The sequence below is a fragment of the Olea europaea genome, chromosome 12 (genome assembly GCF_002742605.1).
Source record: "Olea europaea var. sylvestris chromosome 12, O_europaea_v1, whole genome shotgun sequence".
Lineage (NCBI taxonomy): Eukaryota > Viridiplantae > Streptophyta > Magnoliopsida > Lamiales > Oleaceae > Olea > Olea europaea.
The window spans coordinates 3,511,715-3,530,346 of NC_036248.1; the positions used below are offsets into that span (position 1 = coordinate 3,511,715).

At 34.9% G+C, this 18,632-nt stretch overlaps 1 protein-coding gene across 1 annotated transcript; it reads right to left on the reverse strand.

Moving 5' to 3' along the window:
• Positions 1-11,072: 11,072 nt before the first annotated feature.
• LOC111406445 lies at positions 11,073-12,420 on the reverse strand. Its single transcript, XM_023035871.1, has 3 exons — positions 12,145-12,420; positions 11,234-11,863; positions 11,073-11,090 (listed from the first exon to the last, which is right to left on the reverse strand). Exons 1-3 carry the CDS (start codon positions 12,418-12,420, stop codon positions 11,073-11,075), a joined length of 924 nt encoding a protein of 307 aa, XP_022891639.1.
• Between the last annotated feature and the right edge of the window lie 6,212 nt (positions 12,421-18,632).

Genomic DNA, 18,632 nt, shown 5'->3' on the forward strand with positions numbered 1-18,632 from the left:
TGATGTTGAAAACTGGGCTGCCTCAAATTTATTTGGACCGTGTTTTTGCAAAATAAGTCAGGCCCAAACTTTTTTTTTTATAAAATCGTGTTTTTGCAGTAAAAACATTTTTTGCCTCTTATGAGGGTTGGGCTGTGTCGTACATGTGGCACAGCCCCAACCCTTGGATCGACTATTCACTTGGACGGATATTTATTTTGGCTCTTAGTCTTCATTCAGTCGAACAATTTAGTTTCTAGAATTTTCTCGTGTACTCTCTTTCTCTCTCTGTGTGAGGTTTTTCTTCGTGGTTTTCTCACTCTCTCTAAAAATCTGAAATTCTTTGTGTTGTAATCTTTCATTTTTGTAAAGAAAGGTTGAGTGATCTGTGTGATCTTGTTTGAGAGAGAAGTTGTGTGAAAGGAGGCGAGATAAAACAAAGAAATCTCTGAGTTCTTCGAACATTTGTACGATTTCTTTGTGAAACTTAGTGGAATCTCGAGCATACTCTTGACTGAGGCTCAATAGGTGATTATGTTCTTTGAACTGAACATCCGGGCTCCTTGTGGAGCAAAAACATATCTGTTGTTATTTTTATTTTCGCGATTTACATTTCTGTAGTTTGAGTTTCTTTGTAAAATTGTTTCTAAAATTACGAAATAATAATTGTCTGGGACCAACAAGTGGTATCATAGCTTGTTTCTAAAATTTCTTTACAGTCTATTTCTTGAAATCGTTTTTCGACTTACTGATCTGCCAAGATCTGAAGTTTTTTTTTTTTTTTTTTGGTTTTTTTTTCAAAAAAAATTTTTTAAACACTCTCGATCTGTTTCTGACTTGTGGTATTCTTCGTAAAACTTGGTTATTTCAAAATAACTGGTCAGATCTTGCAAGATCTGACATTGACTGTTCTTGCTGTTGAAACGTTTTGTTGCAAAAGTTCATAACTCGGTACTAACCTTTTTTTTGATTTGCTGTTTCTGGTACTGAGTTCAAGTAACTCGGTACAACTCGTACTGAGTTTGACGAGTTGAGTTTACCCACCCTGAGTTCATACTGAGTCACTGATATATTGCTGAGTTCATACTGAGTCACCACAACTCGGAGGGTTCTTGAACCTGCATTGACATTCTGATCACATTTCGGATAATCACTGATTGGTATTTGTATTCTGAAATTAAAATTTTTTTAGAACGTGGTATTTTCTAATACCTCCTCATATTTGTAATTGTTACCTTGATTATTTCTGGAACCAGTCATTAAGTTCAGTAATCCTCCATTACTTTCCTTTGTTCGGATCTCCTGTGAGGGTCTAGGAATCTGAGTGAGTAGTGGAACTAAGGATTATCACCCCTTAGGCTGTTAAATACGTGAATTCCTTATTTCTATCAACTATAATTGGTTCTTTTGTAGCTCTGCATGATATATTGTCTTATACATATCTCTGTTAGCTTGCTTACTTATCACATTCTTGCTATTGGAAATCTGTTAATTGAAAGTGCAATACTCTGTGTGCTGTGTTACTGTGATTTTGTGAATAATTTGTCAATATGTCAACCTCTCATAAATTTGAAGTTGAAACTTGGACTGGCACTGGAGACTTCAGTCTTTGGCGCCAGAAAATGAGAGCCCTGTTGTTGCAACAGAGGTGTGCAGGTGCCCTGGATGGCACCTGGGTTGCTGAAATTAGTGCCTATAGGAGACAAGAACTATCTGAGATTGCCTGGAGTACTATTTTTTTTCATCTATCTGATAGTGTCATTAGAAAGGTAGGAGAAACCACTACTGCTGCAGGATTATGGACTAAGCTAGGATCCCTATATCTGACTAGAACCATGCCAAATAAATGCTATCTCTTAAGACAGTTCTACAACTTTAGGTTTGATCCTTCAAGTAGCCTAGAAGAGAATATTGACAAATACACTAAATTGACTCAAGATCTGGAAAACTGTGATGAAAAGCTTTCTCAACAACAACAGGTTGTTGGCCTGCTAAATTCTCTGAGTGAGAAATATAGGGATATTAGGAATGCCCTTGAATATGGCAAAGATGACCTTACTGTTGATATCATAATAACTTCCTTGAGAAATAAAGAACTTGAACTACAAGTTGACTCCAGAAACTATAAGGGTGGTGAGGGGTTTCACACCAAAGAAAAACCATTACGAGATAAAAAGACAAATCAGTGTAATTACATTTCTTCTAAGAAAGGGAAATTTGTGAATCAGAAATTTAAAGGTAAGAATAAGTTTCAAGTGAAGAACAGAAATCAAGTTAGAAAATGTTATTACTGTGGAAAGACAGGACATTTAATAAAGGACTGTTTTAAGAAAATTTCTGATATGAAGGGTAAGAACAATGCTGATGGCTCTGTAGCCATTGCCTGCAACCATGACCCTGAAATACAAGGGGTTGTTCTTGTTACTACAACCAGAAGGGATCCAAAAGAACGGGTTCTCGATTCTGGCTGTACCTTTCATATGTGCCCCATTAGAGATTGGTTCTCTGAATTTGTTGAACTTGATAGGGGAAAGATCCAAATGGAAAATGACATGAGTTGTCAAATTAAAGGAATAGGGAAACTGAATTTAGTGTTGAACAACAATTGTGTCCTTGAACTGACAAACACTAGATATGTTCCTGAACTCAAAAGGAATCTAATCTCCTTGGGAGAATCAGATGATAACTATAACATAATGATTCATAAAGGTCTTTTAAGACTAAATCTTGAAAATAGAAATATAATCTCCTCTCCTAAGATAAATGGCATCTATACCATCTGTGCTGAACTTTTAGTAGGTCACAGTGCTACTGCCTTAGACTCTTCCTTAAGCAAATCCTCAATCTGGCATAGAAGGCTTGGCCACATTTCTGAAAAGGGGTTAATTTCCTTAAATGAACTTGGATATTTTGGGAATGATAATATTGAAAAGTTAGATTTTTGTGAGGACTGCATAATTGGAAAACAAACAAAAATCCCTTTCAAAACTAGACTTCACAAATCCACCTCCATCTTAGATTATATACATGCTGACCTTTGGGGACCAGCTACTGTGAATACTCTAAGTGGATTTAGATTTTATCTACTAATAGTAGATGACTTTTCAAGGAAAATATGGACTTTTCTTTTAAGACAAAAATCTGACACTTTTCAAACTTTTAAACATTGGAAGTTGATGGCTAAAAATCAAACAAATAAGAAAATCAAAGCACTAAGAACGGATAATGGACTTGAGTTCTGTAATTTTGAATTTAATTCTTTTCGTAAAGAATTTGGAATCTTAAGACACGGAACTGTGACTTACACTCCTCAACAAAATGGAGTTGCTGAAAGAATGAATAGAACTCTATTGGAAAGAGTCAGGTGTATGCTTCACAGTTCTGGTCTTCCAAAATTGTTTTGGGGAGAAGCCCTAAAAACTGCAACTTATTTGATAAATAGAAGTCCATCAAGTGCTGTTGATTTCAATATCCCTGAAAAACTATGGTTAGGAAAAATGTCAGATTACAGTAAACTTAAGGTGTTTGGCTGTGCTGCCTATTCACATCAAAATGAAGGAAAATTAGAACCTAGATCCTTGAAATGTGTTTTTCTAGGTTATGGGGAGGAGACTGAGGGTTATAGACTTTGGGTTAAAGAGCAACATGGCTACAAAGTTATATTGAGCAAGAATGTTATCTTGAATGAAAATATATTTCCCTGTAATATCTCTACTACTCCTAAATCTGATGAACATGTACTTGTGAGAGAAACCTTAGTGGAAGATCAGACTGGAACTGATATAGATCAACATGACTTGATTGAGCTGGAGTCTACTCAATCTAATGGTGAAAATAACCATAATGATTCTGAATCTGAAACTGAATATGTTAATCTTCCATTAGCAGATTATCAATTAACAAGAGACAGAGAAAGAAGGAACATAATACCTTCAACCAGATTCAGAAATGATGACTTTGTTACCTTATTTTCTGTTCTGGACTCCTTGAATTCTGAACCAAATGATTTTGAAGATGTAATAAATTGTCCTGATTCTAAGCTTTGGAAAGAAGCCATGAATGAGAAAATGGATTCTTTAATAAAGAATAAAACATGGGTTCTTGTCAACAGACCTAAAGAAAAAAAGGTTGTTGACTGCAAATGAATTTTCAAAATTAAAGAAGGAGATTCTAAAATAGAAAATAAGAGATATAAAGCCAGATTGGTGGCTAAAGGCTTCACCCAAAAGGAAGGAGTGGATTATAATGAAATTTTTTCTCCTGTTGCCAAGTATACTTCAATTAGAATTTTATTGGCTTTAACTGCCCATTTTGATTGGGAACTAGAACAACTTGATGTTAAAACTGTCTTCCTTTATGGTGACCTTGATGAAGTCATATACATGAATCAACCTAAGGGCTATGAAGTAAAATCAAAAACTGAAAAGGTCTGCCTTCTGAAAAAGTCTCTTTATGGACTAAAGTAGCCCCCCAGGCAGTGGTATATAAAGTTTAATTCCTATGTTAAGACCTTGGGTTTTGTGAAAAGTAGTTATGATTCTTGTTTATTTTTCAAAGGGTCAGGTAGACCCGAATTCATTTATCTGTTGTTATATGTGGATGATATGCTACTTGCTTATCATGATAAATCTGAAATTGAGTCTGTTAAGTCAAAACCGAAATCTGAATTTGAAATGAAAGACCTCGGTTCTGCTAGAAGAATTCTTGGTATGGAAATAGAAAGAGATAGGTCTAGTTGCACTCTAATTTTAAAACAATCTTCTTATATTCAAAAAATACTTGAAAGATTTGCTATGTGTGAGTGTAAACCTATTTCTTTACCTATTTGAAATCACTTTAAACTCTCCAATGAGCAATCACCTAAATCTGAAGATGAAATAAAAAGAATGGAAAAGGTGCCCTATGCTAATGCTGTAGGATCCATCATGTATTTAATGGTTTACACCAGACCTGACCTAGCTCATGGGATTAGTATGTTGAGTAGGTTTATGGCAAATCCTGGGGAAACTCACTGGTTAGCAATAAAGTGGATGTTTAGGTACTTGAAAGGCTCAATTAACCTAGGACTAAAATTTAAGAGAACAAATGAATGTGTAATCTTAAAGGGTTATACAGCTTCTGATTTTGCTGGTGACCTTGACATAAGGAGATCCACATCCTCTTACATATTTACTTTGTGTAATAGTTGTATTAGCTGGAAATCTCAGTTGCAAAAATTGGTTGCATTGTCCTCTACTGAGGCTGAGTATATAGCAGCATGTGATGATGTAAAAGAAAGCATATGGCTAAGAGGATTACTAAATGAAATTGCTTTTGTAAATGAATCTGTTGCTGTTCATACTGATAACCAAAGTGCCATTCATTTAAGTAAAAACCCAGTTTATCACGATAGAACAAAGCATGTTGATATAAAATTCCATTTTGTAAGGAATATGGTTGAACAGGGTGTGATTAGTCTTGTTAAAATCCCTACAGAATTTAATCCTTCTGATTTAGGAACAAAAATTCTGACATTAATTAAATTTACGAACTGTTTGAAGATTCTGAACATCACTTAAAATATTGATCAAGTGATATTCAAAATTTCTTTTGTTGAAAAATAAACTAACTTCAAATTTTTCTTTTTACAGGTTCTGAGAGCAAATGAAGTCAAGTGAAGCTTGAGTCCACTTGGTAAAACAAATAAATTGATTAGTAAGGTGGAGAATGTTGAAAACTGGGCTGCCTCAAATCTCTTTAGACTGTGTTTTTGCAAAATAAGTCAGGCCCAAACTTGTTTTTTTATAAAATCGTGTTTTTGCAGTAAAAACGTTTTTTGTCTCTTATGAGGGTTGGGCTGTGCCGTACATGCGGCACATCCCCAACCCTTGGATCGACTATTCACTTGGACGGATATTTATCTTGGCTCTTAGTCTTCATTTAGTCGAACAATTTAGTTTCTAGAATTTTCTCGTGTACTCTCTTTCTCTCTGTGTGTGCGAGGTTTTTCTTCGTGGTTTTCTCACTCTCTCTAAAAATCTGAAATTCTTTGTGTTGTAATCTTTCATTTTTGTAAAGAAAGGTTGAGTGATCTGTGTGATCTTGTTTGAAAAAGAAGTTGTGTAAAAGGAGGCGAGATAAAACGAAGAAATCTCTGATTTCTTCGAACATTTGTACGATTTCTTTGTGAAACTTAGTGGAATCTCGAGCATACTCTTGACTGAGGCTCAACGGGTGATTATGTTCTTTGAACTGAACATCTGGGCTCCTTTTGGAGCAAAAACATATCTGTTGTTATTTTTATTTTCGCGATTTACATTTCTGCAGTTTGAGTTTCTTTGTAAAATTGTTTCTAAAATTACGAAATAATAATTGTCTGGGACCAACAAGTGATAGCCGCCCTTGGGTATGACAACGGGTTCTTTGCACCTGGAAGATGCTCGAAAGCATTTGGAAATTGCACAAAAGGAGATTCTGCAACCGAACCTTATATTGTTTGTCATAATCTCATCTTATGTCATGCAGCTACTGCTCAGAGATACAAGTAGAAATATCAAGTAAAATAAACATTTATGTCCTCTATTTATAAGCTAAACATTTCAGATTTTTATTTATAAGCGAAACATTTCAGATTTTTCCATTTGCTTCAATGTGCCCATTCTTTTTTTGGGTAAATTCAAGTCTTTTTGGTTAAAGGGAGAGAATGTTTATGAATGCCTTTCAAAATCTGTTTTCAGGAGAAACAAAAGGGAAAGATTGGGATTCTTTCGGGTTTCACTTGGTATGAACCATTGACAAGATGCAAAGCCGACAAATTTGCCTCTCAAAGGGTGAGAGATTTTCAATTTAGATGGTAAGAGTCAATAACAAAAATTCTGGTTGAAGATTTACAAATTTCAATTTTAAGATAATGTTTGAATAAATTGTTAGTCACTTCAACTAAAATTTAAGCCATATTTAGTTACCATTTGCCATAAATATTTTCTTTGAAACTACAATTGATTTAGAGGATGGAAGAACCATTTCTCCTTTACCAGTTATTTGCCTGAGATTCTTTCAATATATTTCGAGTCAATGTTTTAAAAATGAAGAACCATAACAATATCTCCTGCCATTCAATGAGTACAGGTTCATGCATCTTCTTGTATATGGTGAATATCCAAAAACAATGAAGAATATTGTCGGGAAAAGGCTCCCAAAGTTCACAAAGGAAGAGGTGAAGATGGTAAAGGGGTCCTTTGATTTCATGGGCATAAATCAATACACTGCTTACTATATGTATGATCCACATCGAAATAAGCCGGGCCCCCTTGACTACCAGAAGGATTGAAATGTTGGATATGCTTGTAAGATACTCCCCTCTTGCTTTTGACATTGAAATCAACATTTAAATTTACTGAATAATATTACCTCATCCGTTGCCTTTTCAGATGATCGTCATGGAGTACCAATTGGTCCAAGGGTAACTGTTGTAAATTTTGTTTCGCAAGTGTACGACCTGTAACAAGTAATAGTGGACCTAAGAGTCCGAATTGTCGATCCCACAAGGACTATTTTTTAGCACTTAATTTAATTTTTCTTTAACTACTATTTGACTAAAACAAATTAAAGGTTGTAAAATCTGGGTTTTAATCTAAATTCAAGAAAATAAATGAATGTTCACACAATTGGTTGGAGAATCAAATAATGAATGGATGTTAGGGTAGAATAACCTCACCAAATGATCACTTTAGATCTCAAATTAAAACTCAATTCTAATGTAGTGCTCGGTCGAATTCTCCTATTATATTCAATTTACCCCTCTCGAGTTCTCATTGAGCCTATTTAACTAATTAAATTTCATATCTCTATACAAATTCAACTTAGTTAAACGAGTTCTATGTCTTAGAAATTCAATTATGACCGTAATAAATTGTATAAGTATCTCTACTCATTATACCAATGTACTGAATTTTACTACATGGTCTAAATCATAAACTCATATCTCTATTTGTAAAGAATTCACAAAAATCATCAAATTATTGATCAGATAATTTAATGCATTCAACTCATAGCAAAATCAACACATGGAAGATTTAAAAACTGAAAGTCTTAATAAGAGAATGTAAAATATCCAAATTGGTTACATTATTCCCCCTAATAATGAATTTAGCTACTCATAATACAAGAAGAAAAGTAGGAATTTGTCTTAAAATACATCACCGAGTTTGTAATAAAGATGTAGAAGAAAAAGTAGAATTCTTGCACTAAGATCTCCTTTCTCTTCCAATGAATGCTTCTAATCTTCAGTTGCTTGGTGTTAATCTTCTTGAATTTCTCTTTTGAATCTCCCTTCTTGTTGTCTTATCTCCAATATGTCAAGAACCCTCAAAAGTATGAGAAAGATGTACTTATAGGTGTCCCTCTATTTTATGTAGAAGTAGAGTTTTTATGAATTTAAAAACGGCCCCAAAAAAATGTGCCCTAGATCTTCAATCGCAGCGCCTAGGCGCTATGTCTTCAGTGCCTAGGCACTGCTTCTCAGGTCTAAATTTCATCTTTTTTCAGTTTAGTAGTACCTAGGCGCTATGAATGCAGCGCCTAAGCGTCGTCTTTCTGCCCAATTCCGTGTTTTTTGCCTCTTCGTCCACTTTAATGCTTCTTTTCACATCGCTTTTCCTAATCTTCAAAGCAACACTAACAAACACATCAAAAACGTTCTATACTCACAAGATCTAGCATTTAATCAAGCTAAAATTGTGCAAAAATCATAAGTGAAACAAACTCATCAAATACCTCCAAACTTAGTCTTTTGCTTGTCCTCGAGCAAACACCAAAACCCATAAAATAATTAATGGATGCACAAGCACAACTAAGACAAACAGAATCACTTAAAAATAAATTTCGCTAGATAGCTTGCCTTCATGTCTCGGGATTAAAAACATGACTTCCATTTCATGAACCACTTCAAAGCTATAATGCAAAAGATAAATTCTCACATATTTAATGCAAAACGGGTGTGTGTGTGTGTTTGTGGGGAGAGAGTCAAGTACAACTCTGTACAATAATAAGTTGACCCAATTCTCGACCTTAGAAATCAATTTTTTTCTTACTTTGCTCGTAGGATTCTCACACCCCCAAACTTATTTTCTTTTCTCTTTCTAAGGGTGTAACATAAGGTTAAATTTTCAATACTAATTTCTTACACCACTCAAGTTTGGTTAGATTTTACTGATTGTAGTTCCACATGTCAATAAATGATGATTCTCCTTATTTTTCACTGCTTCAACCTCTAGAAATCAACCAAGTTACTAACCCCTTATTAAAGGTCTAATCCTCTAAAACAAGTGTTCGGGGCTTAATCAAGGCATTTGATATCTATTTTTTTCTCTTTTTTTTTTAATTTTTTTCATATATATCTTTATTCTTTAATCACTCTTTGTGCGGACGTCTCTCTCTTAAGCTTTCTAAATGACCCCTGTAGCGAGTTTTAAGCTGATGACTCCCAAATCAGATAACTTTAGAGTACCAGGTTTTAAACCCTTACAGGCTTAATCACTCAAGTCATAAAGGCTACGAAGAGACGATTCACAATGAGATTATTAAAGTTGTCTTCATTGGGATCTTTTTTTTTATGCGGTGATTAGTGCAATGCCCCTTATTAAACACCTATCCTCGAAAATCGACCTCTAACTTAAAGTTTTCACTCAGTTTTCATCCTATTGGTCTCAGACAATCCACACAAAAATTAACACATACAAAATCCACATTTATCTCCAAATTTCCCTACAACAGTGCAATCATCCAAACGTCTTAAGTTTGGTTTAAGGGTATTGTGATGTTTAATGGTTGTTTGGGTTTAGCATCTAAGTTCTCTATTTCAACCTATAAACATGAATCAACCTCCTCGTGCACAACGCTACAATCAACTCATGTGCAAAAAATCATTTTCATTTCACATGAATAAGCAAAAATCTAACTCAAACACATAACTCGTCCACAATTCATAAATCAACGCATGTTCTCAATTACACATATCAATACTGACAAGGTTATCTAACACACACAAGCATGCAAAAACACGAAATGAAATTTTTTTTTTCTTTTCTTTTTTTGAATAAAAACACAAACACATAAAACAAGAAAATCACACATAAGCATTCGAGAAACTCAACAATGTAAGCAAATGATGTCACTCCCCCAAACTTAACTGAAACATTGTCCTCAATGTGAAATTTAAAGGAAAAGGAGGAGGACTTCCCTGAAATGTCAGTATTGCCTATGATATTGTGGTGTCTTGGTGTTGCATTTGATCGACTCTTCTTCTACATTTTCCCCCAAACTTGAAATTTGTCCCATTTTCTCCATGTCCATGTTGGTTTGAGTGTTTCGCGATGTCATATTCCTGAAAAATTAAATTTGAAAAATTAAACTCATGGAACAAGGATTACTTAGTTCAAACATCTAATAACCAACTTAATTACTCCAAGACCTATGGGTAGAAGGGGTATGGGTGATGATTCCTAAATAAACTATAAATTAAACTATCTTAAAACTTTGAAAACAAAATAAATAAAATAAAATATAATAAAAACTTGGGTTGCCTCCCAAGAAGCGCTTCTTTTAAGTCCTTAACTTAACTTGTGCCTCTGATTTATCATGGTGGCTCAAACCAAGTTATTCCATCATTACACTTTGTGCAATTTCCATTTATGCTGTCCTTTTTTGCTCTTCAATTTTTGATTTGTCCATTCTTATCTCTACCAAGAAGTTCTCCAAAAAAAAATTTTTTGTTCTGACAACTTCATTGATCAGATGGCTCTTCTTCATCAATTCTACAACAATCATTTTTATTGGGAGGTTTCTCATATTGGGTGTAAATATTGAATATCTCTTGCTTGTCCTCCACCCTCAAGATTAGTTCTCCTTTCTCCATATCAATAAGGGTTCATCCCGTTGCTAAAAATGGTTGATCCAATATAATTGAAATGTCTCGATCTTCTAGTATGTCCAATACAATGAAATCCACAGGAAATATTAAATTTCCTACTTTTACAAGTACATCCTCAACTTTGCCACGTGGCCTTGCGATTGTTCTATCAGCTAGCTGTAGCGTTATTGATGTTGCGTTGACTTCACCTAGTCCCAATTTCCTGTAAGCAGAATACGACATTAGATTAATACTAGCACCAGTGTCACAAAATTCATTAATTGAATAGGAATTTCCAATTGAAATAAGTATAGTAAAACTCCCTGGATCCTTTAATTTATGAGGCAATTTTCTGTGGACTCCTACACTACTTTCCTCAGTTAATGCCACAGTTTCAAACTCCGGAAGTTTTCTTTTCTTTGTCAACATCTCTTTCAGAAATTTCGTATAGCTTGGAATTTGTAGTATCGCATCAATGAACGGAACATTGATCTGGAGCTTCTTGAGAACATTGAGAAATTTTTCATAGTTTGTGTCCTGTTTGTTCTTCTTGAGCTTTTGAGGAAAAGGAATGGGAGGCATGTAAACTTTGTCTAGACTTGGTGCTTTAGCAACTGATGTTTCTGTACTTTCTCCATTTTCAGTTGTGTTTGGTTCAAATTTTTCTACCCTTGTAGCTTCATCAATTACTTCTTGGGCATCTTTTCTTTTGGGTCTCTTTGTAGTGATCTCTGACGATTGTACCTCGCTCTTTGTATTTATGACATGAATATTTTGCTCCATCGACTTCTTTCGAAGTCTTTGGGAAAACGGAAGTGGAGGTACATATGCTTTAACTTTTACGGGGGCCCTGGGTGGATCGTTCTCCACTACTTTAATTGCCATCAACTGTTCCTTAGGATTTATCATTGTATTGCCTGGCAATGTCCCTTGTGGACGTTCTGTAAGTTGTTGTGCTATCTGACCAATTTGTGCCTCCAGTTTCTTGATGGATGCCTACTGATTTTGAAAGTTCGCGTCAATTTGCTGGAACACTTTGTCGCCTTTTGCACATATTGTTGAAACATTTCCCCCAAACTTGGTCTTCTTTATTACTGAAAATCGTTACCATATAAGTTGAAATTACGGAAGCTATTTTGAATAAAGTTTACTTGTTCCTCTGAAGAAGTGAGCATCATGTAGCTCTCTGTAGCGTGATTTCTTCCACAATTCTCACATGCTGAACAGGCCATCATTGGACTTGCTCCATGTGTTTACAATTTTACAAGTAACTCTACCTGTTTTGTTAAAGCTGCTATCTGTGCATTGGTAGATGTTGTGCTTTCTAATTCATACATTCCTGCTATCTTTGGTGGTACCACTCTTTCTGATGAGAACATTGAATGTGTGGTGGCAATTAACTCAAATAGGTCCATGGTTTGTTGCACTAATTTTCCTATGATTGATCCACCAGCAGAGGCATCAACTTGAGATTTTGACAGTGGTGTAAGGCCGGTGTAGAAGTATTGCACTTGGTTTCCTTGAGTGATTCCATGGTTTGGACATTTTCTCATCAACTCATTAAATCTATTCCATACCTTGTGATAGCTTTCTCCCTCTTTCTGTTGAAAAGTTTAAATTTCCAATCTGATTTTAGCTACTCTGTCTGGTGGGAAGAATTTGTTGCAGAATTTCCTGATCAGTTCTTCCCATGTAGTAATGCTGGCATGAGGCTCCGCATCTAACCACTCCAATGCAGCATTTCTCAATGTAAATGGAAATAGTCGTAATTTAATAGCATCTTCATTGACCCCCGGAGCATGGAAGTTCTGACAATTTCTGAGAAATCTGGAGATATGTGTGTTCGGATTCTCATGAGGTAGCCCGTAGAATTGCAGAGTGTTGTTCATCAAGTTAATCCAATCTAGCCTGATCTGAAAGTTATTCACCCCAAAATCTGAATACACAATACTGGAGCGCATGGGTGCTGCTATAGGTGTCAGGAATATTGATACTGGCAAATCACCTTCATTTATTTCCCCTCGCTCATGCTGTTGTTCCGGTGGTGCCACCACTCTTACGGCCATTTGCCCAATCGACTGAATAGGGATATGAATTTGTTGATTGTCAGCCATTTGATGTTGCTGTTTTTCTTTGTGTTCTTTGCGTCTTCGTTTGAAGGTACGTTCTATCTCCGAATCAAATCGTCGTCTTGGGTACGGAGCATACAACTAACACAATTTTCTGTAAATAAAAGAAAAATAAATAAAAAATAAAAAATAAAAATAAAAAAAATAAATTAAGACTAAAAAAAATAGTCCCCGGTAACGGCGCCAAAAACTTGTTGTAAATTTTGTTTTACAAGTATACGACCCGTAACAAGTAATAGTGGACCTAAGAGTCCAGATTGTCGATCTCACAAGGATTATTTTCTAGCACTTAATTCAATTTTTCTTTAACTACTATTTGACTAAAATAAATTAAAGGTTGTAAAATCTGGGTTTTAATCTAAATTCTAGAAAATAAATGAATGTTCACACAATTGGTTGGAGAATCAAATAATGAATGGATGTTAGGGTAGAATAACCTCACCAATTGATCACCTTTATATCTCAAATTAAAACTCAATTTTAATGTAGTGCTCGGTCGAATTCTCCTATTATATTCAATTTACCCCTCTCGAGTTCTCATTGAGCCTATTCAACTAATTAAATTTCATATCTCTATGCAAATTCAACTTAGTTAAACGAGTTCTATGTCTTAGGAATTCAATTATGACCGCAATAAATGGTATATGTATATCTACTCGTTATACCAATGTACTGGATTTTACTACATGGTCTAAATCCTAAACTCATATCTCTATTTATAAAGAATTCACAAAAAATCATCAAATTATTGATCAGATAATTTAATGCATTCAACTCATAGCAAAATCAACACATGAAAGATTTAAAAACTGAAAGTCTTAATAAGAGAATGTAAAAGATCTCAATTGGTTACATTATTCCCCCTAACAATGAATTTAGCTTCTCATAATACAAGAAGAAAAATATGAATTTGTCTTAGAATACATCACCGAGTTTGTAATAAAGATGTAGAAGAAAAAGTAGAATTCTTGCACTAAGATCTCCTTCCTCTTCCAATGAATGTTTCTAATCTTCAATTGCTTGGTGTTAATCTTCTTGAATTTCTCTTTTGAATCTCCCTTCTTGTTGTCTTCTCTCCAATATGTCAAGAACCCTTCAAAAGTATGAGGGAGATGTATTTATAGGTGCCCCTTCGTTTTATGTAGAAGTAGGATTTTTATGGATTTAAAAACGGCCCCAAAAAACGCGCCATAAATCTTCAATCGCAGCGCCTGGACGCTATAAGACAGAGCCTAAGCACTGGTTATAGCGCCTGGGTGCTATGGTTGTGGCGCCTAAGCGCTATGGTAGCGCCTGGGCATTATGGTTGCGGCGCTTAGGCGCTGCATCTTGGGTCCAAATTTCATCTTTTTTTAGTTTCGTAGGCGCTATGAATGCAGCGCCTAAGCGCCGTCTTTCTGCCCCAATTTCGTATTTTTGTCATCTTCATCCACTTTAATACTTTTTTTCACATCGCTTTTCCTAATCTTCAAAACAATATTAATAAACACATCAAAAACGTTCTATACTCACAAGATCTAGCATTTAATCAAGTTAAAATTGTGCAAAAATCATGAGTGAAACAAACTCATCAGTAACTTAGCTCAAACTACGTAACGTTTACAAACTGAGACGAACTTTTATTAAGTACTTCACGCATATAAAAATTTCACTATGAAATGAGGCACATTCTTATTGGCTCTACATTGTACCATGGGGTCTGTACAAAGCTGTTAACTACATCAAAGAGCACTATGGAAATCCTGCCATGATTTTGGCTGAGAATGGTACATTATGTATATTATATTTCGAGGGAGTTTTATGTTTAGGTGAAAAATTATCTGAGTATCCAAATTTTGAATCCTTTTCACGTGATTGGCAGGAATGGATGATCCAGGTAACGTTACACTTTCTAAGGGTTTACATGACACCACAAGGATCAACTACTACAAGAGCTATTTAGTGGAATTGAAGAAAACAATCGACAAGGGAGCCAACGTGATCGGCTTCTTCCAGTGGACATTGCTTGATAGTTTCGAATGGAGACTAGGGTATACATCAAGGTTTGGCATTGTCTATGTTGATTTCAAAACCCTCAAGAGATACCCGAAGATGTCTGCCTATTGGTTCCAACAACTGCTACGCAGAAGCAAGCATTAAGCAAATGAATGGCTTTCTCTCTGCTTTTCAATATTGCAATTTTCTTTCTTTCTATTGGAAATTTAAAGCTGCCACATAAATTGCAATTGGAAGTACAATGAACAAAACTTAACTTGTTTTTATTCTTTAATATTGTCCAGTCCGTACCAAACATAGTCCTTTTTTAGTGTATGACATTGATAACCCCTAAGCATTTATTTTAAAAGTTCATCATTAGAACAAAACTGATATCTTCCTTCTCTTTCTATGTAGTCATCAATTCCCACGCAGAAAAATGATAATAAGAAAAAAATTGGGTATCTAGGCAATTGCTTTTGCAAAAACAGATTTGAGGTGAGGATCGACGTCTAACCTTATTTAGAGGAGTAGTAAGCAGGTTAATCAATATTTCTATTTTTATTCAATTTGAATTTAAAATTAAAAATCCAGTCAACCTTGTTATCAACTGATTCATTGTCACCTTCCTACCAACTTATATGCAAATTAGGACTCTATTTGAGCGCTAAGATCCTTGTTCTGAGAAAAAAGCTCCTGACTGTTGACGCTCCAACAATCAAGTTAATTGTCGAGAATATAAGAACAAGAAAAATATGAGGTGTGGGAGAGACTAGATGGCAGAGTTTTGTTTAGATAGCTATGCTAGTGTATTTAATAAAGATTAGATTCTATGTTAATTTAGGTTAAAGATGTTGCAAAGTTATTTAACACATGTTGCGCATCCATTAATTAAGAATTGTCAATGCTGCGACATCATTTACTTTTCAAACTGAATTACTTTATTAAAGATTATTTTCCTAGATCTCTTCTAATCACAAAAGATTTTGGATGGAAATTTAGGACCAATAAGATTGTTTCCTTGTAATAAAAATTTGCGCACCTGGGCTCCAACTATCATAATGTGTAACTACACAACCAGGTTTTGCTTACTTGTCCTTGCCCTCCGAACCTATTGGAGTTCCTCATCTCCATGTGTAAACCAAAGGGGTGATGCATGACTAAGACGATCTTTTGTGCAAAGGCCATGTGAGTTACTTAGCGATGCTACCATAGGTGCTAGGTTGGTGGATCATAATGCTATGTAGATGCTAGGCAAAGTGAGTGGTGAGCACGTGGGCCCCATGTCATCCCATGTGGCGTTTGCTTCCTTGGTGGCGCTTACATGGACTTATCTCCAATGCATTCTATGGAATGTTATCAAAGTGGCATAAGAGTTGAACACTTTTTTTTTTTATAAAGCGCATGGCACTGAAGTGAAGAAAGCTCAATAAACACACAAGAACACGATGCAGGGCGCGCCCTTGGGGTGATCTCGTAGACCTCTTAGAGGTTCTAACCAGGGAGCATGCAGATCCCAAAAGCGCATAGTTTCTCCTCCAAAAATGGATTGAATTATGATACAAAAACGAAAAAAAGATTTCATATCATGATCTTGACTACAAAGTTGAATTTATCTTAAACCAATAATTTTTTATATTGTTTGAATTAAAACATCATATTATATTGAAGTTTGTTATAATTTTTTGTTTCAATATCGATAAAAAAAATTGTCATGTGTTCAGTTTTGTTGAACTGTGTTTGCCTAATATATCACATTTCAAGTAATAGTGCAAGATTTGATGATGCATATGATGTGAACTAAAATTGATTGCGTTTTACTGTCTAATCTGAATTTGTTCTCGTGGGGGTATATAATAGGCTCAACTATATGTTTTTTGTTATATCTCAGCTCTAGTGGAACCCCATTCAATCGCAGTCTGATTGTTAACATTTCTTGTTGACCATAATAAGTATCTGCGTCAAACGATTTCCTGTATCAAGTGTTGGATGCGAATAAAAAATGTCTAGGAGATTTGACATGCTCTTGCAACCGGCTTCAATTAGATGTAGTTCCATGTCAAATAATAATGCGAATACCAATGATTCTAATTTTTTAAATTTTGTGTGTGTGTGTTGTTTTTTTTTTTTTTCAAAGTATTCTTTGTATCTTGTTATTTTACGTCTATTGGGTAGATGGTTCCCATCTCAAAGTCATATTACTTGGATACTTGCGATGTTCTCTTCCTTGGGATCACAATAGTGTCAATATTTGGGTTTTATTGAATCTGTGAAAATTTGTTCACATTTTTGGAATGGATTTACAATTGTTTGTTGTTATCTATTTATAGATTCTACATTGAAAGTGCTACTTATCTGGTAAAATCAAGAAGGTGCTGCTTAATTTCTCATTTTATGTAATGTACTCCTTTACATTAATAAACACTGATTTTGTTATAAATTTGTTATAATTTTACAGTATGATTCCTGGTTATGTGACCTTTCATCATGATCATAACAGCTTGAAAAATTCGTGCTTTCTTACTATATGTCTTATATGAAGACTGAAAATGACCATTTGATAGGCTAAACTAACTTAATTGCTAGATTGAACTGTGCTAACATTTCATTCGATTTTGAACATGAGTCCAACTCCGTTGTGAAGGTCAGATTGAATACAACCAGTGTGGAAGGACGATTTCATAGTTATGCTTGTGTCGTCAAGCAATCATCCTAAAGCACCTTGACATCACTGGAAAAAATGCCTTTCAGATGGTTGAAACAGTTCTAGATTCTCCATTAGAATTTGGAAGTGCCATCCCTTCCAAAGCCTCTCATTGTGGTCACGAGGCAGAATTCCTCAATTAAAAACTTCACTGCCTTACCGATAGTTTGAACCGCAGTTGATCCATGTTCGACTTAATCACTTCCATAAGAAATAATCTACATATCAATTGGAACTGAAAATTTGTCTCATCTATGTCAAAGAAGTGGCCAAAACAGGAATGCCTTAACAATGCTTTCAGCTGCTGTGTTATCTTCTTGTTAAGCATCGATATCACTTCATACCTGGTAAACATTGATACCCTTCCTCTGTGATATTATAATACACGTTTTTTATGTAATCATAAATCCATATAAACAAATTTGGGTTAAATAACTATGAAAATGCATTTAACAACGGAAAAGGTCAAAAAAAATAAATAAATAAAAATCGTTGACTTATGCATATTCCTTGACAATGGTTAATAATTGATAACAACAAAAAATAATGAACTTTGTAAAGTACATTTTTTTTAAAATAAATATAAATCAAGAATCTATGGATCATAGATTTTCGAGTTAGACATCAAATCGATGACTTCAATCACTCTCTCCCATTCTTGCGACCCAAAGAGCTCTTCATGGACGATGAAACATTCATTCGACGGCAAGTTTCAATAGATTATTCAACCACAATCTTTTTCAATATTTTGTTTTCATCGTCCAAGAAGAGGTCTCAGGCATATCCTAATGGAGATAGAAATTTATGAAATCGAGGCACCCAAAATGCTGTGAAAATCACAAACGATTGGGGAGTCACTAAAAATTGGTGGATGATGAAGAAGATTGTTGAATAAAATCTGGGCCGCTTGAGAATCGGGATGATGCCCTTGTTTTACGAGGAAATGGTTGGCTGCCCC